At 39.5% G+C, this 25,920-nt stretch overlaps 1 protein-coding gene across 3 annotated transcripts in view; it reads right to left on the minus strand.

Annotated features, from left to right (window-relative positions):
* Window positions 1-25,920, minus strand: part of EGF (epidermal growth factor) — a 93,910-nt gene that overhangs the window by 5,691 nt on the left and 62,299 nt on the right. Inside the window, exons 14-22 of one of the 3 annotated variants that reach the window (XM_026017613.2) lie at window positions 22,921-23,088; window positions 22,085-22,234; window positions 18,821-18,943; window positions 14,188-14,304; window positions 13,369-13,494; window positions 10,356-10,478; window positions 8,636-8,780; window positions 3,309-3,473; window positions 167-284 (exon numbers count right to left, since the gene is read on the minus strand). In XM_026017613.2, the coding sequence (XP_025873398.2) occupies window positions 167-284; window positions 3,309-3,473; window positions 8,636-8,780; window positions 10,356-10,478; window positions 13,369-13,494; window positions 14,188-14,304; window positions 18,821-18,943; window positions 22,085-22,234; window positions 22,921-23,088 (1,235 nt within the window). The remainder of the gene's footprint in view (window positions 1-166; window positions 285-3,308; window positions 3,474-8,635; window positions 8,781-10,355; window positions 10,479-13,368; window positions 13,495-14,187; window positions 14,305-18,820; window positions 18,944-22,084; window positions 22,235-22,920; window positions 23,089-25,920) is intronic. The other 2 variants (XM_026017614.2, XM_072755482.1) reach the window with 2 other exon arrangements.

Here is a 25,920-nt window from a genome sequence, read left to right on the forward strand (position 1 = left end):
AAACAATTTGAAAGAGATTACCTAAAAATTGGGAAAGACTTTTTACATAATTCACAAAAATACAAGTTAGAAGAAGAAGTTACAGGATAGAAGAAAATTATGAGAAAAAATTAACTGGGATCTACATGAAGCCAATTTCTTGCTTCATGTACTTTGGTCACATTACCCAAGGTTGGGGATAAGAGGCCATCCTGGCCTCGCTGTCTGAAGGCCTGCTACTGCTACTCTCTCTGCTTGGCTCTTCATAAGGATTCTTTAAATTTTTTGATGACAACTTCTTAGTCCTGCAATAAAACCAAAACGTGAGACAATTTCAAAACAAAACACAACCAGTAGCCCACTCAGTGATGGTCAGGGACAACCACTTTTGCTATTGAAATATAGGTACCTAAAATGTCTGAAAGAAGAAATATTAAGAAAACTAGGAGCATAACTTTGGGTTCGCTCTGTATTCTTTTCTGCAGAACTTTCCAGATGATATTTCATTTTTTTCAAGGTTCTGTGAGATGGCTGGGTTCCTCCCACTAGTCTGGTTGCTGAAAGGCATCAGACACAAGAACACAGAGTGGAGGACCCAAGAGAATACTATCTCATAATTGCCAACCTAGGAAATAGGATAGGTCTCTTGCCTCCAAATCTAGCTTCATAAATACTTGTTTGACAGACATGAAGCACAACATCTATAGAAGGCATGGTGTCATGCCCGAGAGGAAGGGGAGTAAAGTGGGGGAGATCTAATATTAGGCTGGGATACCTGTCCCCAGAGCTGTAGATTCTAGAGGGAGAGAGACAGGTACATAATGTATGGAGCAGCCATTGAAAGGAAGGCAATGAAGGAAATGTGGTGGTAAAGACCACTAGCCAGGGACGCCTGGGTGGCTCAGTGGTTGAGTGTCTGCCTTAGGCTCAGGGCATGATCCCGGAGTCTCAGGTTTAAATCCCACATCAGGCTCCCTGTGGGGAGCCTGCTTCCCCCTCTGCCTGTGTCTCTGTCTCTCTCTCTGTGTGTCTCTCATGAATAAACAAATAAAATCTTTTTAAAAAAAATATTAAAAAACCACCAGCCAGCCCAAGATTCCAAAAATAGTGCTGCTATCTTGGGCAGGTGGCAGCTAAGTCCCCCTAGGAGACAAAGAGTATCAATGCTCAATCGAGACAAGAGAGGCAAGGAGTGATACAAAAGGAGGAAATAACTGATTCTAACTCTTTAAGGAAAATCATTCAATATGCCTCACTTAAAAACTCAAGGGTAGAGCTGTATTTATCGGTATACTTTGGTGACATGACAATATTTAGACTAGAAGTCTTAATTTGATCGTCTCAGAATCAATACACCAAAGTACTGATGCAGTAAAAAACATAGTCGAAAATTTGCAGGGGGGTAAGCTGCTCCACTGATCAGAGCCATTAGGTAAATACCCATACATCTGCTCAGAAAGAACTTTACAACTTTGGATGCCTTTCAGTAAAAAGAAAAAGAGAAAAGGTTCTGATGAGTTTTCTTTTTGAAAAAATAATTCTTATCACTTTTGATTTAGATATATGGGGGTCAGAAGCTAAAAATGTTCTTATTTGTACATAAAGTCTACTCTAACCAGCTGAGCTGGTCCTTGAATTCTAAGTCCAAAGAGCCAGCAATCTGACATTAGCTTTTAATCCAGAGTTCTGAAGAACATCAGCAGAAAATAAAATTTATTTATTATGTCATAACCCACAGAATAAGAAAAAAAATACTTAATAATTATGGCACACATGAACTTGAGTTTCCTGCTTCAATTTTTTCTACACTATTTGTCAAGCATCTACTTTTCTTTTGGCATTCTGTCCAATGGGACAAATCTTGATTATTTGATACTCTTTCTACAAGTCCAATACCAAGCTAAAAAGTGAAATAAATGGTTACTGTTGAACCTCTGAACTAAAAATTTCAAGAGAACTTGTCTCTCAAGGTGTAAAAGAGGTTCAGAACATGTTACTCTTGGTGGGAAGATTATAGCTCATAGCAAATCCCCATGATAATAACATAGTGTTTATTAAGTCCTCTATGCCAGTTCTAAACTCTTAACTCAATTAATTTTATAATAACTCTTGACATTATTACTGTTCTTTGTTCCCATTTTATAGCAAAGGAAATTAATGAATACAGAGGTTAGATAACACGCCTGTTATGACTTCAGCATGACTGGGACTTGTACCTGCGTAGTCTGATCCTAAAACCCATGCTCTTAACCAGAATGCTAAGATACAGCAGGATCTCAGACGAGCACATCCTGGATGATGTGCTGAAATTCTCCATAATACATGACACTTGCCATCTGAGTGGCTGCATAGCACTGGTAAATGTGGTTGAATTTTATTCTGCAGGTGGTCATGTAAGTACGTACTCCCTACATTTTCAGAGAATTGGGACCATTAGGTAAGTTGACCTTAGGTTCTTCAGCCATAAAGTGATGAAATTGAGTTAGATAATTCTACAGAGTTCCCTTCAGCCCAAAAGTGTTATGACTCAATAATTTTGTACAGCACAAGCTCTAACAGTACATAAATGCTTGTCAACATTGATGATAGTGGAGGATGAAGCCCTTTTCAAGAAAAAGGAAGATGATCCCTTCACCTTAATGTAGTATTTTTTTGAGATTAAATGTATAAATATTTTTGCTCCAGAGTTTTCAACTTTTACTTTGAAATTACTGAAAACGCAAAACCCAAGGACCTTCCAAGTGAGGGAAAACACTGAATCTCTTGAACAGAAGTTAATGCTTTGTGGGAAATCCACTGAGGGGAAGGCAGCCAGGAAAAACTAATTATGCCGCCCACATGCGAGCGGGGGTGGGGTGGGGGGAAGCAGGTGACGCCTAAGAGAAGAAAAGTGGACTATGAAAGTGCATTATGCTCAATAAAAACCCCATAAATGGTGCAGATAGGAGCACCCGGGTGGTTCAGCAGTTGAGCATCTGCCTTTGGCTCAGGTCATGATCCCGGGGTCCCAGGATCGAGTCCCGCATGGGGCTCCCCGCAGGGAGCCTGCTTCTCTCTCTCTCTCTGTGGCTCTCATGAATAAATAAATAAAATCTTTTTCAAAAATGCAGATATGCCGACAAAGACTGGAATGCAACAAGGACAAGTAAAACCATCGATGTTTTAGAGCAGCCACATCCTCAGCCATTTCTTGTTTTCTTTTATGGTCATTCCCCCTTTCAAATCAATGTAGCAAGTGTGCAGAGAAAGTTCACCTCGCGGAGGCAGGCACGCCCTCGGGCGGGCGGCGCTAGAGCCAGGTGCAAGGTGCACGGGGAGGGAAAGGTCACCTGTAGCAGTGCGCGCCCCCCAGCCCGAGCAGCAGCAGCAGGACGAGCACGGCCACGCCCACGGCCACCGCGGCGACCTGCCGCTGCCGGCCCTGGCCCGCGTGGCGCAGTTCCCATTTCAGGTCTCGGTGCTGACATCGCTCCCCGACGTAGCCAAAAACACAGCTGTAACAACACCAAACACAGGTCAGCCGCAAGCCCTGGCCAAAAACGCAGATATTTTTCAGATTCCATATCCTGCTTTCAACCCCTGCATTCCCCAAACTCGGCTCTCTAGAAGCATATGGAAAATCCATCAGGGGTCAGTTGAAAGCACTGTGATGGACAAGTTCATGCAGCATGGACCCCCACCCCCACCCCTTGGTCTGTTTGCACCCGGACTGATGAGGGATTATTTGCATGCCGCCTCTATAAGGCATTGCAGAACATTGATTAAAGATCAGCTTCTGTTAGGCTGAGAAGCTACCTTTAAGACCAGCGCAAAGCAACTCTGCCCTGAGAGCCCAGAGAGTTTTTGAACAAATGTTTGGCCAGATTGCAGAGAGTATAGGTCAAAGGAAGGAAGAATTTGAAGGCAGAGTCCCTCACTGGAGACCAGGCTTATACAACAACGTGTAGTCTCTGAGCAGGAAGGGCAGCCTAGTAGGCCAAGGAAACAGTTCTTTTCTTTAAAAAAAAAAAAAAAAAAAAAAATCACCACTGGCCCAAGAGAAAGGTCTCAGTGATGCCACACGGACATTTGAGTCCTTTCTTCAAGGGAGAGAAAAATAAATGGAGGAAAAGGAGCTCTCAGTGTTTCATTAGCGAAATGGTAACTAGTGTTACCAGCCACCCACAGGAGCCACGAACGTGTAGATAAAAGTAAATGAAACAATGCTGCCATCTACTGGGAATGTATACTTCCAGAAATTATGGGATCCTGGGTACAATCCTATTCTATTACTCTTCACAGGAGCATAAAGGTCAAAAATATTCCTTTGAGCATTTTGAGCTACTCACTTGTTAGGAATTCCCCCCCCCCCCCCAGCCCTGGGTCAGTTATCTATCTGCGCCTCATTCCAAAAGGACCTGAAGGAATGAATGCCCAGGGAATTGATACTGGTTCTCACTGGGGGAAGAGAGCTTGGAAAAAGCATGAGATGAAACTGCAAAAGATCTAGATCTGGGGATCCCTGGGTGGCTCAGCAGTTTAGCACCTGCCTTCGGCCCAGGATGTGATCCTGGAATACCCGGACTGAGTCCCACATAGGGCTCCCTGCATGGAGCCTGCTTCTCCTTCTGCCTGTGTCTGTCTCTACCGCCCCCCCCACCCCCGTCTCTGTCTCTCATGAACCAATTAAATCTTTAAGAAAAAAAAAAAAATCTAGATCCTAGTCCCAGTCTAGCTTGAGTTGGTCATAAGAGCGTTGGAAAGTCACTTTCAGAGAGAAGAGGAATGAAACTAGCATTTGTTAGGCAGCCTGTGTATCTGACACCGAGCTAGGCACTTTTACTCACTTTACTTTCAATAGCAAATTCCCATTTTACAGATGAGAAAAGTGAGGGTCAAAAGAGTTAAGTAATTTGTATCAGGTCTGGTGAATGGTAGGGCTTTGGTTGGTTGGTTGGTTGGTTCAGCATAGCTGACACTATGTTACATTAGTTTCAGGTACAACATAAGGATTTGACAAGAGTACACAGTATGCTCTGCTCATCACAGATGTAGCTGCCATCTGTCCCCACGTATCCCTGTTACGATGTCACTGACTATACCCCCTTATGCTGTGCCTTTTATTCCCATGGCTTATTCATTCCATAACGGGAAGGCTGTATCTCACTCTCCCCTTCACTCATTTTACCCATCCCCCTACCCATCTCTTCTCTGGCAACCATCAGTTTGTTCTCTGTATTTACAGGTCCCATTCTGCTTTTTGTTTGTTTATTCATTTTTTTTTAGATTCCTCATAGAAGTGAAGTTAAATGGTATCTGTCTTTCTTGTTTGACTTATTTCACTTAGCGTAATATACTCTGGGTCCCTCCGTGTTGTTTCAAATGGCATATCTCATCCTTTCTGTTGCTGCATAATATTCCATCACAAACACATACACACACAAACACACACACACACACACACACACACACACCATCTTCCTTATCCATTCATGTATCAATGGACACTTAGATTGGTTCTATATCTAGACTATTGTAAATAATGCTGTGATAGATATCTTTTTGAATTAGTGTTTTCCTTTTCTCTGGGTAAATACCCAAGAGCAGAATTATTAGATTATATGGTATTTCTATTTTTAATTTTTTGAGGAAATTCCATGCAGTTTTCCACAGTGGCTGTATCAGTTTATATTTCCATCAGCAGTGTATGAGGGCTCCTTTTTCTCCACATCCTTGCCAATACTAGTTACTTTTTATCTTTTTTGCTTTTAATCAGTGAATGGCAGGTTTGATCCAAATGGTTTTCTGATTTCAAAGCCTGTGTTCTTTTTGCTACATTAGGCTACTTCCTTTTTTTTCTTGTTTTTTAAATTTTTAAAATTATTTTTATATATATTTTTAAATGAAGTTCGATTTGCCAACACATGGTATAACATCCAGTGCTCATTCCATCAAGCGCCCCCCTCAGTGCCCATCCCCCATCCCCCCACTCGCCTTCCCTTCCACTACCCCTTGTTCATTCCCAGAGTTAGGAGTCTCTCATGTTTTGTCACCCTTTCTAATTTTTCTACATTGGGCTACTCCCGAAAAGGGTTTTAAGCTCTGTGCACCTCAAGTTATTCTTCTAGAATGGATCATGAAAGAGATAACAGGATCTAAGTGTAGGAAGAATAACAGACTGTCAAGTTATTTCAGGCTTTCAGGCTTCTGGATACTGTTTTAATTCTAGCTATCTTTGGTTATAGTAATTTACTACCAATGCCTAGCAGCCACTTTTAAGCTGTTGGATGTTAATCTTAGAGATTTTAGGGTCTCAGGAAATATGCCAATTACATGGGCAAGAGTCCTGGGCAGCCAAGCCAAGCAGTAATATCAGGGCCTCTCTGGGCCATATAAGGCCCAAAGCAGTAAGCCAGCATTTCACATGGATGGGCCATCCACTACTAGTTCTTGGCATTATTAATTAGTTCTGTTTAACCAAGCAAAAGATTCTTGGGTTTATTTAATCGGATAAATTATTCAAATCTGAGTTTATTTTGGTCAAATAATTTCAAGAAATTCTAGATTGAAGAAAGGTCAACAAAACTTTTTCACGTTGTGGTGTATGTACTATGATCAAGAACTGAGGGCTAGAGTATGCAGCATTTCTCAGACTGATTTGACCACACAACTCCTTTTCCATGAAACATTTCACAACACTGGTGTTGGGGCAGCTTGATCTCAAGAAGACCTGGCCAACCTGTGGGTTGGTTCAAAGCCAAATCAGAATGAATGAGGACCTCCTTTTAGCTCAGGGGGCTTGGTCTTCTGAGAATCTCGAGACCAGGGGAACTTTGAGAAAGATATGGGGTGTGGAGACTTCAGTTCTCACATCCTCTGCACCCCAGGCAGCCAGGGGATCTCTGTATCTGAGGGGAGCTTCCACTGTCTTCAAGCAAGGAAAGAAGAGGTGCCCTTTATAAACCTTCTCATGGTATTCAGAACCCTGCAGAATGATGTCCAGGAGGTGTTTCTAATAAAACTTGGAGTGGTGAGCACTCCTAGAGATGTGTTATCATAGAATTTAAAAAATACAAGGTGAGGTCATTGAGGCAAAAGGAGGAAAGGCTTGAATGTCTGATTAAACCACATTTTTATTAAATGTAGAATTCAAAAACAAAGTTATGATCTAGATTAATGGGACCTCTGGTGATATTTTAAATATTGCTTTTGATTAAAGGTCCTTAAATATGGGTGTTATCTCTAGTTTAATTGTCATTTTGTAGCAATTCATGTTTAAAACCTTATCAGGGAATAAGATATTTTCATCAGGATTTAATGACAGAAAAGCAGTGTACTAAAGAGTTCATAAATCATTTAATGAATCGATGCCATCGGGTCAAATGAAAATAATGTACTAAATGCAATTCGTAATTGTGAAGTATCCCTCACATTATTGTAATATCTCTCATAATCTAAAGTATCATAGAGATAAACAAATCATGATCTAATAAAGTAGGACATTTATCTTCATGATTTCATTATTTTGGATAATAAGGAACCATGAATAAGTAAAAAATAATTTATTCTTATTATCAAAATCAAGGATAACTACTGTGAATATTGGATTTATCTTAGGTTAGAAAAATTACAGCGTCTGAATATGAAGGTAGAATTCTATGAGCATTGAGTCATTTTCACTAATATTCACGAGTATTTTTCATTATTTTTGTCTGGCTGATACGATTTATAATGCAAGGCAATTCCCTTTGTCGCAGAATGTAACTTGTTCTCCTAACAATTTAGACTATGTTTCTGCTGATTATTATTCATAAAATAATAAAAGCCTTTAAGCTTATAGCATCTATTCATGAGGACCAGAATATTTTATCACTTCTTCCTCAGGCACAGGGAAAATCATCAATGAGTCAGGACTCTAGCCACAGGAGACCTATTTATTTTTATGGACCTATCAGCTCCCTCTGATTGACTTCAAAATCCGAAATCCATTAAAAGTAAAATTTGATGCAGAATTAGATACTGCCAAGAAGGGAAATCTTTTCTGAGTAAGTATGGTAGGAAGACTCATAGTCACCCTTAAATCTACTTTTCAGTTGACTGTGCCCACTATTGAAACCTTCACAGGGATGAGGAAGGAGCAAATACAGCAGGCCCCATTTCCGGCACTTGTTACTAAGCAACCAAAATGTAAATACCAATATTAGAAACTGAAGAAAAATATTTTTTTTTCCAGTTTTGACAATTGAAGGTAAGAAGTCCAGTGTGTATATATTACACTTTTGTAAATTCAGAAACATATTGTGGATGTTCTCCACATATGCAGCGGGAAACAATTCAAAGTTTTCAGGGATTGTTTCACAAACTCAAGTTTTCAGCTAGAACGAGAGGTTTAAGCCCCAGACTGTATCAGTAGTAACATCAAGTTAAGTAAAAGGGAAAATCACCAATTCTTTAAATGTATATTTACTATTGGCAGCTAGGGAGTTGGGGGTGGGGTTTTCAGAGAGGGTGCAATACATGTACATACACACGCACTTTATATATATGTGTGTTTATATATTTTTCCCTAGCAAAAACCTAATTATAGAAGAACTTCCTTGATACAAATTTTATGAATTAGCAAAAGGTTACAGACTGCAACATCATACCTCTCTGCCATCACAAAGACTTGACTTACTTGCATGCGTATCTGTCGACTGCTTCAATGTACATACACACACCATTATAGAGGCAGTACCCATCATAGGATGAGGGGCATTCCCGATAACCATTTCTCACAGAATAGTGACTATCCTCCATGGGATGAGAAGGCGGAGTAGAGTCTACAAAAATCAAAGACATTAATTTTACTTTCTGAAGTGATTAGGTCTTTCAGGTATCAATATCAGGAACTAGTCTCTGTGAACAATTTGTGATATAGTGTCTTTTAGTGACAAGAACTCAGAAGCAACTCTAGTTTCACTTTCCTAACCAGACTTCACATCATTCACCATGAAGCCAGCCATTCTTTCTTTAGGTTCAGTATTATCTGACATAAAGCATATTGGAGGCAAGCAAGGGAATGGTCAATTCTAAATTATTGCAAGGATCCCGAGTCACTGGTCTCATTATAAAAGTCATCTGTCATCCACAAACACACACTCATGGTGTGAAATGACAGCCAGCTTTAAGAGGGTCTCACTGAACAAAAGTACCTCTTTATGGCTTATAAACTACCAACCAATATACAATCCATTACCCCCAGTATCAAAAATTTCTCCCACACAATGCTTCTAAAAATGATTTAACTTTCAAGAGGGACCTTCAAAGACAAGACCAGCAAATTCAACAGAAAAGAAATGCTACCGTGACAGAGGGAATGTCAAGGTGGTAAGGTCCCTTTTACTGAGTGGTTGGTTCTCCGCTCATTAAAAGGAAAACATTAGGGTGTATAGTTGACTATATAAATATTAGCAGTCTTTCAATGCCTTTAAGAAAAGCAAATTATGTGAGAAAAATAATATTTTTTTTTAAAAAGACCCAAGTAAGTACAGAAATTTCCCTTCTTAAGATGTTTCCTGCTTGCAGAGCTGAGACAGATAAATTGCTGGCAGTGGTGGCAACAGAGTCCCTGATCCTGGTTTCCAGGGTCAGGATGAAGCCAGCTTCCCCCTTCCTGGGTGCAGATGCTGAGAAGATACTGCCCTTTGGGGAAAGCCTTGAGGAAGCACAAGTAGACCATTAACATTTAAAAAGAAAGAAACAAGAGGTGCCTGGTTGGCTCAGTCAGCCCAGCATCTGGCTTAGGCTCAGGTCATGATCCCAGGGTCCTGGGATCAAGCAAACAACCCCCCACACACACACACACACATTGGGCTCCCTGCTCAGCGGGAAGCCTGCTTCTCTTTCTCCCTCTGCTCCTCCCCCTGCTTGTGCTCTTTCTCTCTGTCTCAAATAAATAAAAATCTGGAAAAAAGAAAGGAAAAAGAGCTGAAGTTCCAATTCAGATCAAGAAATACTAGTTTTTTAAGGTAATATTTTAAAAGCTTTAAAAGTGATTCAAAATGTTAAGGGTCCAGATATCCTTCCTGATCTGCCTTGACCTGCAAAATTTTTCCAGCTGCCCCAGAAATCAACATTACAAATTAAGACATTAGTCGCATAGTTAAAGAGAACCACCTGTATTCCCACCGTTATTGAATTGTGAGCAATAAAAAAAGAATTTATTCCAGATGCTATTAAATTAAGAAAACTTGACTATTTTACATTCCCAAGCTTAGCATCAACCTAATCAGGAATATAAACTCACCAGCTCAGTTGAATTGAATATTTCTAGAATCTCTAGAGCAAATACATTGGGGTATAGAATTTTCCGAAATTAAGTTCCTTCCTTGGACTGAGACCACCCACCAACCTACCAGCACATATCTGTCCAGGTTCAGACAGGCTGCCAGCGCACATGCAGGTATAGTTTCCCTCCATATTTGTACAGGTGGCATTTTCCCCACAGGTGTGCATGCCCAATTGGCACTCATTAATATCTGCCAGAAACAAGGGAGTAGGGAAGAGAAAAGTGAGGTACAGAGTAAAACCCTAATGACGGGCAGTCAGCTTCTAGTCTTCTACATATGTAATCCAACCCACCTGTTATGAACTGAATTGCATCTCCCCCCAAATCCCCATGTTGAAGCTCTAACCCCCAGTGTGATAATATTTAGAGACAGAGCCTTCAAGGAAGCAAAGTTAAATTAAGCTATAAGAGTGAGGCCCTAATCCAACAGGATGGAATTTCTTATAAAAAAAAAAAAGGAAGAGGGACACCTGGGTGGCTCAGTGGTTGAGCATCTGCCCTCGGCTCAGGTCGTGATCCCGGGTCCTGGGATCGAGTCCCACAACGGGCTCCCCACAGGGAGCCTGCTTCTCCCTCTGCCCATGTCTCTGCCTTTCTAAGTGTGTCTCTCATGAATAAATGAATAAATAAATCTTAAAAAAACTAAAAGAAAAGAAAAAGAAGAGACACCAGATCCCCCACCCCTGAACTATAGCAGAAAGACCATCTGAGTACACAACAAGAAGGTGGTGGTCTGCAAGCCTCGAAGAGCTGCCATCAGGAACTGAATCAGCCAGCACTAGATCTGGGACTTCTCACCTCCAGAACTGTGAGAAAATAAATTTCTATCATCTAAGCTAGCCAGTCTATGCTGGCTTCTGTCATGGCAGCCTAAGCAGACTAAGACATTACCCTACCAGCTTCGGTTTCTGTTTCCCTCACATCCTCACATGAGCATTAGTGCTCATTTAGGCTCTTCTCTACCCCCAAATAGACCTGTCATATGTTCATGCCTGGAATGCTTTCCATTCCTTCCCATTTCTGCCTAATAAAAATTTACTCATGCTCAAAGGTCCATCCACAGTGATACTTCCTTCATGAGGTTTTCCTAATATCTCAGACAGATATTCTTCCTGTTGGGAACTTTCATTGTAGTTTTGACTTCTCTCATAATACATACTTTCTTCACCACTTATCATGGCTCCCTGTCTGATCCCACTCTTCTCACAAGCAAGCGCTACCTCCATCATTCTGGTATTCCTCACACTTCTGATTACTGTGTCTTTGCACTTAATAGGGCCAAATAACTATTTGTCATATTGAACTACTATCCTGAATGGCTCAATTTTAGTCTTTTTTTTTTCTTTTTTTTTTACTTCCATCCTGTTAAAATTTCTATGGACTGTTACCTTGAGAGTCAGAGAGATCTTTTCCAAGAAGCAAAGACAAAAAAACAAAACAAAACAAAAAATGCTCTTGGCCAAGAAATACAACCACTCTTAAGAATAACAACAACACTTTCATATAGCACTTATTATGTACAGGCATGGTTTAAAGCGCTATATCCACATATATATGGAAGAGGAGAAAGGAAGGAAGGGAGAGAGGAACAGAAATAGTGGGAGAAGGAGTGGGGAAGGGAGAAGGTGAGGGAGAAAGACACACAGAGAGGGAACAGGAATAAGCCCATTCTTCCATGTGGCCTGAGGACTCCATGCCAATGAGGCGGGCTGGGCCATGACACCCTGTTGCATGTACACTACTGGAAAGAGGTAGGTTAGTGACAGAGAATCCAGAGATTAATGAGTTTATACATCCAAAATGTATACCTCCCTTTCTCTTCAAAGTAAATTAAATATAAAGCCTGTTTGTCTAAATCATCTATGAGTCAGTTTAATCAGAGCAGTGACATTTTCCTGGCTGACAGCCAAATATGTGCTTAAAAGAATATTTACAAATGACTGTGGACTCCACAAAACTAATCTGATAAAGGTCTGATTTAAACCAACCAGATCCAAAAAAAACTTGGTAGTCATGACTGATATTTCATCTTTCACCTTAACATGTGGGAGAAAGCAGTATCATTTTAGTTTCTTATCGGGTCATCTGCCCTTCACCGTGAAAAGATTTGCATGTTTTCAGAAGGAAAAGAAAATACTGAAAGAGACATGTTAAAGCCCTGTTAAACTCCAGGGAAGCACTTCACTGGGCCACGATGGTTCAGGCAGGTCCCCACTTGTGCGGCGTTACTGTACTACTGACACCTGGAATGGTAGGAGATGTGCACGAAGTGAGCTCCCACCCCAGAGGCCACACCCAGACCTTGGCAGAGGACGGTGATTATGAAAGAGGTCTTAATCATTCTCTGCTTGTATCTAAATGTCAGCGGCTTGACTCTCCCATCTACTGAAACTTAGCATCAATAACTGCTCAATGAGCCTTCCACAGAACCACACCCTCTTTCCACGAGGCATGCAGCAGTGACTTCCAACAAGCCTGCAGCTCCCTACCGCTCAACTGCAACATTCAGTGACAACGCAGGGCACCTGGGTGGCTCAGTGGTTGAGCGAGTACCTTCAGCTCAGGTCTCAATCTTGGGGTGCTGGGATCCAGTCCTGCATCAGGCTCCTTGCAGGGAGCCTGCTTCTCCCTCTGCCTATGTCTCTGCCTCTCTCTGTGGGTCTCTCATGAATAAATAAAATCTTAAAAAAAAAAAAAACCCAAACCATTCAGTGACAATGAAAATGCTGGATGACGCCCCCATGACTGCTGGAGGTGTGGAGTATTGATGAGGCATTTGGCATCACTCAAACCCCAGAGAAAGACTTAGAAAGGAGAGGGGCACAAAACCTCTGCAGGGTCTTGCAGGTGACTAGTGCAATCATATAGCATAGGGGCTCAAACCTGACTGTTCATCAAGAATGGAGATCTTGTAAGATCTCCATTCATCAAGAATGGAGAACAGGTCACTCTACTTCTCTTTTAGTCTTAATGTATGTGGTATCTAAATTATATCCTTCTCAATGCATCACACCCACGGTGTTTTCTGATCCACGGAGGCCTGCCTCCACCCTCCTCCCTTGGCACACATGCTCTCTTACCCAGACAGTGGATCCCATCGCCTCGGTAGCCTTCTGAGCACTGGCAAACATAGCCACCTTCAGTATTGACGCACTTTGAGGAGGTAGGAGGGCAAATCGTGATGCCCATCTCACATTCATCTATGTCTGTGGGCAAAATGATGAACTAGTGAAATATGTAGACAATCCCAGTATAAGTGAGAATCATAGGAAAAAGAAGTATATAAGCTTACAAACAATCATTCAGCCACTTACAGATACTATTTGGAAATGTAATGCAAACTCTGCATCTTGGTCATAAAGTTCACTTCCGAATCAATTTTTACAGATTGCTTAGGTGTCTGATCAGCTAAGTATGGGTAAATAAATCACATTGTGCCAGAGTTTCAGACTGTAAGAACTGAGATTTTTACAGTAATCACTAACGAAAATTTCAAGGCTATCAATATAAAATGGAAAACTATCCAGCACAATCTACTTATTAAACTGAAACTTATGACCTAAGATTTTAGAGGGAAAAGTTGTTTTTATTGGAATTGTTGAATTTGTGAATTGACTCAAACTCAGACTCATGCTTTTGAAGCTAATTATAAATTTTCCTCCTTACTGTCAACTGCATACATTATGTAATTTTAATATAAACTCACTGTAATATAACAACATATTATCTATTTCATATACACTATATGCCATCCATTTTCTTTTTAGCTAATATCAAATAATTTTTTTCAATCCTGCTGATTACATAAATCCCCTGGACCTTTTGAATCAGTATTATCTGAAAGAATGTTTCTGGTTCACTATTTTCCAGATATTATGTGTATTGGCCTTTGCTCTTACCAAAACATAGTTTTCCATCCCCAGTAAATCCTTTCAAACACTGACATGTGGCATTTTCTCCCTCTGAAACACACTCAGCCCATGTACTGCATCCCACAGGAGCACAGTCGTCAGCATCTGCAAACAGCGAGAACCCCATTAGATCATTTGCAGACCTCCAAGGGAAAATGGACTTGAAAGTTTTCCAGCACTTCTTTCTGAGTTCTGGGACAGGTTAACCTCCAAATAGAAATAATTAGTTGACCTGTAAGCTATATCTATATTAAAGGACCTACAAGGTGCACCTGGGTGGCTCAGTGGTTGAGCGTCTGCCTTTGGCTCAGGCCATGGGTCCTGAGATCAAGTCTCGCACCAGGCTCCCCAGAGGGAGCCTGCTTCTCTCTTTGCCTATGTCTCTGCCTCTCCCTCTGTGTCTCTTGTTAATAAATGAATAAAATCTTAAAAAAAATAAATAAAGGATCCATAAGCCATGTGTTCCCATTTATATGCTCTCAGTAAATCTGTAGTCATAAAGAACTATTTGGTATTCAAAGAGCCCTGTGTGAACTTGTTTATAATTTTTTTAAAAGCATTTGCAAAAAAATAAATAAATAAATAAATAAATAAATAAATAAATAAATAAATAAAAGCATTTGCAAATTTGAACTATAAAATCTCCAGGAGTAAAGGGGCTCAAATATTAACAGTTTTGTTTATTTGAGAATTCCCAACCACCATAACATACAATAGGGGTCAAGTATTCTTATCCCCCAAAGAGACATAGACTAATATATAACAAGTAGATCTGTGTACCAACATGACAGAGGTACAATAAATAAGAGTTTATTACAATCAAGCAAGATACAATAAAAAGACATATTGTCAATTTACTAAAATTATGTTTCATATATTACAGAATATGTATGTCACAATGTATGTTTATTTGTCAAGATTTATGCAGTGACTTGCAAACCTCAAGGCACTTTTATAAAGTCTTGAACCATATAAACTAAATGCTGTAAATGGACCATTTTATTTCATACTCCATTGAAATGCAAATGCCCCAGGGGACAGAGCTGCATGTTGAGCCATAAACATAAGTTGGTTTTTTTTCCCCTTTACTACTTCTGTATATAATCATTCTCCAAACGCCACAGTTGGAGTTGGGGGGATGTAACATACCACAGCAGGATATAACCTATCATCTCACTATTCATTGGTAAGTTTGCTCATCTGAGTATAGAAGAGGTAAGAGAAGTCCTCTAAACTTGCCCATAAATTAAAGAAAGTAAGATGAGTAGGATTCAGATTCTATGTGAATGCAGTTACGTTGGGTAACTGCATTTGATTTGCTTAGCTCTTTGAGTAAGATTTCTCTTGTGGGAACACATGTCCTTCATTCTTGCTTGGTCATCTCTCACTCATGACTGTTCAAGATGGACAAGTTCAGACTAAATCAATTATCCATTTTATTTGGCATTTATTTGGAAGACTAGCTCTCAAGTCACAAGGCTGTTCAGCATATGGTGGACAGTATCCAATTGCCCAAGACATTTTAAATCACTTGCAGAATTGCCTTAAATTAGAATATGATTCAGGATTTATTTGGTAAGTTGCAAATCCCAAGGCAGTTTTTGCATAATGAAAAGCAATAAATATACAGTTGTAGGGGGAGATGGGCTATAGCCAAAGTGCTCCCTGTCACAAACTAGCTCTGGAAGAGACAAGTGCCTGGGCTTCACATTCCTGTTCTCCAAATTACATACGGGTGACACTTTTTGTCCAGTCTACTTCACGTGATTATTGTAAGGACTTGGAAAAAATGATTAAAATAAAAGACCTGACAATAATAAATTTTATATGTATGTAATAAGGATGATAAATAACAAGAGTATTGTGACAGTCTGAATCAGAATTAGACTTACCTGATTCAGATAAGACTCAGAAAAGACTCTTGGGCCTATTAGTTAAACTAATAAAATGAATTCATTTAAAAGTACCTTCTACATGCCAGATCCTAGTGAGAACAAACAATACAGAGATGGAGAATATAGACAGGGGTTCTGCTTCTTTGTGTAGTTATTGAAGTACAGGTGTGATAAGCATGCTCAAAAAAAAACAATACCAGGTTCTAAGACACCTGAAATAACTCATCCCACCTGCTTAGGAGAATAGGAAAAGCTTTCAGAGCGAAAGCATATTAAACTGAGACCTGAAGGATACACAGGACTTGGAAGGGTGTAGAAAGAGCACTGTGGACTGAGAACACAACATCTGTCTGTTACAGGCAAGGCCAGTGTAACTGAAGCCAGCCAGAGAAAGTCAAGGACAGATAGGCACACACTGAGGCTGATGAGGTGTGTAAGGACTAGTTCACCAAAGCCCAACAGGCTGTGTTAAGAATTTTAAGTTTTATTCATGAATTTAGAACTCATTATTTTAGTAAACTCGACAACAAAACCTTTTTATGACTGAATTTCTTTGCCTTGTTGGATACAGATCTACTTGCTATATACCAGTCTGTGTGTCTCTGGGGACTAAGAATATATTGATCCTAACCTAAAATCTATTATAAATTTTTCAAATTCTTTTTAGCATAGACACTTTGTTTAAGTGAAATCTCACTACAAAACATAAATATGACCCCTTAGCATATCACAAGTAGAACAAAAACCTCATAGACTAAGACAAAATAGAACACAATTCAGATATGGAAAAATGAGGTAGTTTTCACAAAGACAATCACTTCCATCTATTCTGCACAAGGTAGAGTATAGTTTCAGGTATGAAACAAAACACAGCCTATTATACAGTATACATATTCCAAATCTTTGGCCATCTCATCACTCCCCGATCCCACCCATGTGTCTAATTTACTGTCATTCATCTTGGTCTTTGAATCTCCCAAACATTAGTCCTTCAAAATATGCTCTATGAACCTTTAGGGATCCCTAGCAACTTTGAAATTGTTCTCAATACTATTATTTATATTGTTTATAATAATTTATTTATATTGTTTTAGTCTATCATTTATTTGTCTCTACTCATACGGTGAACTTCGAGAATAGGGCTATATTAGCTCATCATCATATCCATAGTGCTTAGCATAGTGTATAGCAAATAAATAATCACTAAATGAGTAATATTCCTAATGTGCTAATGCTTTCCAGACTTTTTCTTGACATGAGTTAATTATTTGGTCATGATTTTCAAAAATCGTTGGTAAAGTCAGTACCTTAATATATCTTAGCCTCAGTTTTCAAATCTATAAAGTGATGGGTTGTGATAAGAATCAAATTAGAGGGGCACCTGGGTGGCCCAGTTGGTTAGGCTTCTGACTCTTGATTTTGGCTCAGGTCATGATATTGGGTTTGTGAGATCAAGCCCCACATCTGGCTCTGTGCTCAGCAGGTAGTCTGCTTGAGGTTCTCTCTCCTCTCCCTCTCCCTCTGCCTCTCCCTGCCCAACTCCCTCTTTCAAATGAATAAAGAAATCTTAAAAAAAAAAAAAAAAAGAATCCAATTAGAGGGTATAATACCTGGTAACTCTAAAGCTCCATAAAAATTATTATTACCAAAAATATCCACCTCTGTGCTGATATTTTATAAAAAATCATACCAATAAATTTGTTTTTTTTTTTTTTAAGAGAGAGAGGAAGAGGGAAGAGGCAAAGGAAGGGAGAGAGAGTAAGCAGGCTCCACTAGGTGAGGAGCCTGATGCAGGGCTCTATCTCACAACCTTGATATCATGACCCAGGCCAAAATCAAGAGTGGAATGCTAAAGCAACTGAGCTGCCCAGGCATCCCTGTACTAATAAGTTCTTACAGGGAGAGGTGAGAAGTCTCCAAGGTCTTGTACACAGACAAAACAGTCTGCAGACCACTAAAGTTGGATGAGCATTTTAAATGTATCTAAGGTCTTAAAGGGGAGCTTTCAAACTTATTTTTAGACACAGACACTTTGTTAAAATAAAATCTTAGTCAGAAATATAAGTAAATAAAATGTGTCAATGTAGAGCAGCACTGATTACAAGGGTAGAGAGCAGAATGAAGGGGTGAGGTTTGCAGAAGTTCCAGGGCTGAGTGAAGCCCACTTTGAAAACCACTGACCTCATGAGTGAATATAGAGTATACAAGAATTAGGCTACCTCAAGTTGTTATATACTGAACAAATTATTTAGCATTTTGGTGATAAATGTGCAATATAGAAGAGAATAATTCTAACATTTGCTGTTTGTAAACTTGGAGAAGCTGAGGCAACCAACCTATATTGCTTCCCAGTTACTATCTACTTTTCACACTAATGCAAGTATAGCTAAATGGGCTATATATCAAAATTACTAGGTATGGATGGGGATGGACTCAGTCAAATCTGTCCGGTCTAATTTTTTCACCTTTGTTTCCAAGTTAGATTTCTTCAAAGAAGTTTCCATTCAAAGATTCTGAATGAGTAAAGTTCATGTCCAGTCTCATATGGGGCCATCTTTCTTGGGCACGTGATTCAGAAAAGAAGAAGGACCAAAGTTTGAGTCCAAAGTTTGGCATCAGTAGTTTTGTGTAGATTTTGCCAAAGTTAGAGAGCTAAGTCAAAATTCTGATTGGTAAGATGGAAATTGTTGGAACCAAACCTATATTGGAGAATTCCTTATTCATACCTGACACCATGATTTCGGCCACTAGCATATGCTGAGATTCTGTAATGTTATCTTCAAATCCTTTACTCCTGGGTAAGACATCCCCTGGCGTTACGTGATTACTTAGATCTGCTTCACTACCTACTGAAGGTCAAAAGATACAGAAGATACAGTTAATTTACTTTATATGATTCAAGAAGTTTTGATTTAATTTACATTATAGCTGTTTGTTGGCTGTAAGTTCAGACTTACTCTTACAGTAAGAACATTCAGAGAAACTAGCAGTGTCTTGGTGACTTAGAAAACCTTGCCTGCTCTCCCACACCCTCCCAGCTTCACTCAGTGCACTTGGTTGAGGGTTGGGGGAGCCAGTGGGCAAAAGAACAGGACTCTTTTAGGTATTGGCAAAACCACTTAAGAGTAGAATAACAAAATTCTTATGCACATAATCAGCTCACAGTCAACAGCCACAATTACTAAGGACAAATTAGTAAAATAATCTCCCCAACCTGCCTTCCATTTATACTCCTTCTTCCTTAGGCTGCTTTTGATACTTATTTTAACTTAATTTTACCTGTATTTAGAAATATGGAAAGGTGTAAACAAGCCATAATTTAACATAGGTATGGGACCTATGCAAATCCCCAGTACATGGGAAAATTGGATCCTCTAAAACATTAAGTGTGTTCTGAAAGTGTGGTCAATGGACCCCCGGGTTCCCATTACAGAATTCATAAGGTCAAAATTATTTTCACAAAATGTAAGTACATGTGAAATTAGACATTAGGTAAAACTGTTGGTGCCTTAGCATGAATTAAGGCAATGGCACCAAACTCAACTAATAATCACATTCTTCAATGTACACATTCACACACACACACACACACACACACTCTAGTTTCACTTAAGAAGAACCATGATGAAGTAGTAAGAATTATTAATTTTTTAAAGTTCTCAACCATGGCATACTTGGCTTTTTAATATTCTATGCAATGAAGTGGGAAGTATATCTGTGCACATTCTGAAGTTACGATGGCCGTCTGGTTGTCGGGGGGAAAAGCACGTGTGTACTCCGAGCTGCAAACTGAAACTAGCCTCTTTTCTCATTAGACATAATTTTTACTTGAAAGACTAAGTATGTCATAAACACTTGGAAATTTGGCAAGCATTTTTTTCGAAAATAAAGTGAGTCTGTTGTTCAAGAAAAACAATTGGCAGTACTTATTGCCAATGATAAAATTTCAACTTTCAAGTAAAAATAAAATTCTGAAAAATTTTTGCCACCACCATGACCTTGATGAAAATCCCCAAACTCAAAGACTTGTCTAATGAATTGACGGTAATAATTAATAAATGTGATTTGTATGCGTGTCACACTTGGAAGATATGTGCAACTCAGCCAATCCGTATGTTCAAATGACCAACATGATGCCACAAAATTATGCACTAGTAAAAGAGCCACTCAAAGTACAAAATAGACCACTGGATTTTAATGTAGTCGGTGACAAAAGTTTATTGATGTGGCTTCAGATTCTGCACTGCAGCTACGGCTTAAGAAACTATGACCCGTCCAGTTCTGGCATAGTATCATCTAAAAAGGCTATTAAATTATCAGTCCTCCCTTTTCCAAATCCATGTCTGTGTGAGGTCAGATTTTCTTCATATCCTTCAAGCAAAACAACACAGCAACAGATTTAACATAGAAGCAGACATGAGAATCCAGCTGCCCTATATTAAGCCAGATATTAAAGTTATACCATAAAACAGTGCCATTATTCTCACTACATGTTTTTGTTTTAGAAAATAGTTATTTATTTCCCTAAAAATATGTTATGCTTATACATATGGAATATTATTATGATTTTAATATATACATGTTTAAAAGTTTTAGCTTTAATTTCTAATATTATTGATAGATATGACCCACTTTAACAGTTCTTTGGGGTTTTCGATCATGTTTAAGAATGAAAAGGGGTCCTCGGGGCACCTACATGGCTCAGTTGGTTAAGTGTCCAACTCTTGATCTAGGTTCAGGTTATGACCCCAGGGTTGTGGGGTCAAGCCCTGTGTCAGGCTCTGTGCTCAGTGGGAAGCCCACTTGCGGATTCTCCCTCTGCTCCTCCCTCTCTCACGTCCTCTCTCTTTCTCTCTCTCTCTCTCTCTCTCTCTCTCACACACACACACTCTCGAAGATAAATAAATCTTAAAAAAAAAAAAGAGTGTAAATGGGTCCTAAAACCCAAAATATTGAGAACTGTTGTTCTAAAGCTACAATTGATAGAAAATTCTGAAAATCCAAAATAACCAATTCTGGTCCATAGATAATCAATCCATTTGTTTGCTATTAATCTACTACCTAATTTATACCATGCCTACTAGATAAATGAGTTTAAAAAACATTTTTAATACAATTTAAATTCTCTTTGGTATGAAATTATCAAGGATGAATTCAAAGACCTCCAATTGCTTGCATGCACATTCAAGGTAAGCAAATCAGCACTACTGGTTACACATCACATTTGATTTCCTTTTCCATCCTCTTCCTCAAAGTCATATTTAGTTCTTTAAACATGGACCACAAGCCTTCTCAGGCTACATTCCCTACACTTATTTACTATCCTAAAGTTATTTACTACAAAGGACTTTGCTTTTCACATTAAAACCAGTTATGAAAAAAAAAACAGTTATGTGATAGGAGGATCCTATGTGATCACCTCTAAAATTGAGGCCATAAAACATCTAAACAAAATGTCTCTGATCTTTATCTGAGGTGGTAAAATGCTGGCATTTATTTTTCCAAGTTTGGGCCACTCCATTGTAAGTGGGGGGCCAAAGGACTGGAACCTAACATGTTGAATATTATCATTTGTTCATTTTACTAGAGGAGGTCAATTGAATTTAGTCTTTAAAAAGGAGACCAAATTCATCAGAGAAAACAAACAAACAAAACAAAAAGACTTGGCATCCCTAAAAGCAGGGAAGCTGGGTTTTTTTTTTTTTTTGGAGGGGAGGAGGTGCAGAGGCAGAGGAAAAGATGGAATCTTTAAGCAGGCTCCATGTCCACAGCAGAGCCCAGGGTAGGGCTCGATCTCACAACCCTGAGATCATGACCTGAGTTGAAATCAAGAGTCAGATGCAGAACTAACTAAGCCACCCAGGCGCTCTGAAGCAGGAAATCTTTTAATAATACAAAATACTGAAAATCAGCAATAGCACAAGGATTGATGGAGAACTATATTCCTGAGCCAAAGTAAGATAATTTAGCCATATAATTTATCATCTTACCTGCAGGTATCTGATGGCCATTCAGAGCCAGACACATTTTCCCATCTGGGGCTTTCACAAAACCTTCACGACACGAACATTGAGCAGTTCCAAACCTCTCTTTGCAAATATGTTCACAGCCTCCATTTTGATATAAGCAGGGCTGTGCTCCTTGTGGGGGAAAAGAGGTACATTCACAGATGGGCTTGGAGATTGAAAAAGTGCCATTGGTACAAACCACAGCATTATAGCTTTTGGGGAGAGAAACTTGGTGTATCTAAATGGAGCCTATATCAAGAACTATTTCAGGAGAGTTCCAAACAGAGCCAGTTCTTGGGTAAGTTCAGAATGTTATTACCTTATGAGTATTTATTGAATATAGCCAGTACTTTTGTTCAAGAAGCTTTTTAGGCAGATATAATCCCTATTTCCTGACTCATAATCTAGTCAAACCAACAAAGAGCAATTCAGAAGGAGGTTATTAGAGGACACTGGAGGATGCTCACTCCCTGGCAGTCTCAAGGGCTAGGAAAAGGCCCCAGAATAGATAGAAGCTTTCGCCTCAGGTGTCTAAACTGTGCCCCGCCCCATCCCCACCCTCAGTGCCTTTAACCCAGGAGTCTGTGAAAAGGAACAATTAAGTAGAGCTGGTCAGGAGAAGTAAACATGAGAATGGGGAGACAAAGCCCAAATTCACTACCAGATTGTCTTAGTTTAGACCCAACCCAGTCTCAGGAAATCTTAACATCTACCCAAATTAATGAGAATTGCAATACCCCCCTCCGCCTCTCACATCAAACAATTAAAATGGTTATAGATGCCAGCCTAAGAAAGACTGTGTGACATGGCCAGTGTACCTGGTTTTGCCAATGGATGAACTACAACCAGTGATGAAGGCTTCAGCATGCTGCCTCGGAGACGTACCCTGTTTTTGCCAGTCCTCTTGTCCACCCTTATTATTGATGGCATAGTCCAATCAGAGAACCACACGTGATCCTCAAACACGGCCATAGCAAATGGGTGACCTGGAAGCAGTTTCAATCCATTACACACATCTTGTCTTTGCCATGAATATTTTTAAAAGAACAAGGCTTGCAACATGCTCCCACGATTCCTACACTGCAGCATTCCTTTCACATAGCTGCTAAGCAAGATACTTGCCGCTACCTCCACCTGCATCACGGAGAACCCACAGGTTGAGGGAACCTCGTCTTAGAATGGGAGCCTGGTGGTAGGAGGTCCCAGCGTTGACACACAGCATCCGCAGAGTGGGGGAATGTGGGCTATTGACAGAATGTCAAGGAGGGGGAGGCCAGGGTGACAATGTTTCCATGTTTGGTGACTTGGTCACTATAGGCTAAGCTTCAGTAAGTTATTTTATCTCTCTTTGCATTAGGATTCTTGCCTTTTGAGCAGCAACAATAAGTGATAGACTAAGTTCACTGGTTGTTGCAAGGATCTTTAACAATTTGAAAGAATTGAGTAATAGTGTCTCCTTAAATTCCCATCTGCGGCAACACATCTCCCTGCATTGGATCCCTGCACTGGATCCCCGCCTCCTTTCCCATCTCTCCCGTTATCTGGTATTAGTCCATTGGCCTGTCTTCCTGGGCTCATTCTTCCTGTCTCCTCTCACACCTGGTTCTGTCCATTACCCTTCTCTTTTACACCTTCATTCTCTTCATTCTGCTAGCTTCCTTCCCTTAGCTCATTAATATCCTCATCTTCTTGGCTCCTCTAGCTTCTTTTTGTCTTTTTCCTTCCTTCTTAGCCAAGCTGTTTAAAAGTATCTATTATCTCTTGCCTCCATTTTCATGGCTTTTATCAACCCCTAAGTGGCTCTTCCGACCCCACCTCAACTAACCACTTCTCCATGCCCCTGGAACTGCCCTGATAAGATATTTAGGTATTTATAGTAAGCAGGGAAATGCTGTAATACACTATCTCAAGTGGTTAGAGGCTAAAGCTGCAGAGTCCCAAATTTGGAAGCTTTAATCATGTCCAGTCACATTTCCCAAGCCAGTTTTTTTTTGTTGCTGTTGTGTTTTTTGTTGTTGTTGTTTTTTGTTTGTTTGTTTGTTTGTTTGTTTGTTTGTTTAGCAAATGAGCAATGGATTTAGTAGATTAGAATGAATGTCTCCCTCTTTTGGCAGCAAACTCAAAATTACTTATCCTGGGGACAATGAGTCTCCAATCATCATTATTGACCAGGGCCATTAAGATGCGTTTTAGTCTCTAGCCTTTTGTCCCTAACTCAAGCAATAAATGCAGCAAGGAAAATTTTTTTATACAGCTGTGAGGTGTTTGTTTTTTGTTTTTTGTTTTGCTAAGGCAAAAAAAGATTTAACATAAAATGTATCATCTTAACCCCAGTGTGCATTTCAGTATTGTTAAGTATCTTCACTTTGTTGTGTAGCCCATTTCCAGAACTTTTTTATTTGCAAAACTGAAACCGTATATCCATTAAACCACAACTTCCATTTCTCACTCCTTTTAGTAACTGGCAAATATCACTGTATTTTTTCTTCCTATGACTGTGACTAATCTAGATACTTCCGGTAGATAGAATCATATGTATTTGTCTTTTATGATTGGCTTATTTCACTCACCATAATGTCCCTAGGGTTCACACATGTTGTAGCCATGTTGTAGCATGTGTCAGAATTAGCTATGGTTTTTAAAAACCTTTAAAAAATTTTTTGTTTTTCTCATTTTTAATTTTGAAGTATACTTGATGAGAATTAGTGAGAGTTTTTCAACAAATCCTCACACTAGACATAATTTTCTTTATGTTTTTAAATAGTAGAGCCACAGTTGAATGTTAAATGAAAAATGAGTTTCTTCAGGGGCACCCGGGTGGCTTAATCAGTCAAGCATCCATCCCTTGATTTTGGCTCAGGCTTGATCTCAGGGTCATGAGATTGAGCCCTGCATCAGACTCCACAATGGGCATGAAGCCTTCTTAAGATTCTCTCTCTCCCTCTGCCCTCTGCCTCTCCTCATCACCCCCACGCACACTCTCTCTCTCAAAAAAAATGAATGAATGAATCCAATTTTTTCTCTTTAAATTTTTATTCTGTGAGTTTATGTCTTTATTTCACCTCCCTTGCAAAATTAAATTTTAATGTAATATATTATTTAATTTTATTTCAATTCAATTCATTAACATATAATGTATTATTGGTTTCAGAGGTAGAGGTCAGTGATTCATAAGTCTTATATAACACCCACGGCTCATTACATCATGTGCCCTCTTTAAAGTTCATCATCCAGTTACCCCGTCCCCCCATCCTGTCCCCTCCAGTGACCCTCAATTTCTTTCCTATGATTAAGAGTCTCTTATGGTTTGTCTCCCTCTCTGATTTTGTCTTGTTTTATTTTTCCCTCTCTTTCGCTATGATCCTCTGTTTTGTTTCTTAGATTCCACACATGAGTGAGACCATATGAAAACTGTCTTGGTAGCTCAGTCCAATAAGCATCTGCCTTCAGCTCAGGTCATGATCTCAGGGTCCTGGGATTGAGCCCCACATTGGGCTCCCTGCCCAGTGGGAAGTCGGCTTCACCCTCTTCCCTCTGACCCCCCATGCTCTGTCTCTCAAATAAATAAATAAAAATCTTTAAAATAAATAAGTAAATAAAAAATGTTAGTTTAATCCTTAAATCTTTACATTAAAAATTCTGAGTTAGCAGCTGAGAAGCCACCACATTTATGCCAGTAGATGGCACTGTAATGATGGAAATGGTCACTTAGATATTTTCATATCAAATATTTGATAACTGCTTTTAATAGGAAGTTGTATTAGTCACATATTATAGCACCATAGAAATTATTCACTAAGCATTTGCTATGCTTTTTG

The sequence above is a fragment of the Vulpes vulpes genome, chromosome 4 (assembly GCF_048418805.1).
Source record: "Vulpes vulpes isolate BD-2025 chromosome 4, VulVul3, whole genome shotgun sequence".
Classification (NCBI taxonomy): domain Eukaryota; kingdom Metazoa; phylum Chordata; class Mammalia; order Carnivora; family Canidae; genus Vulpes; species Vulpes vulpes.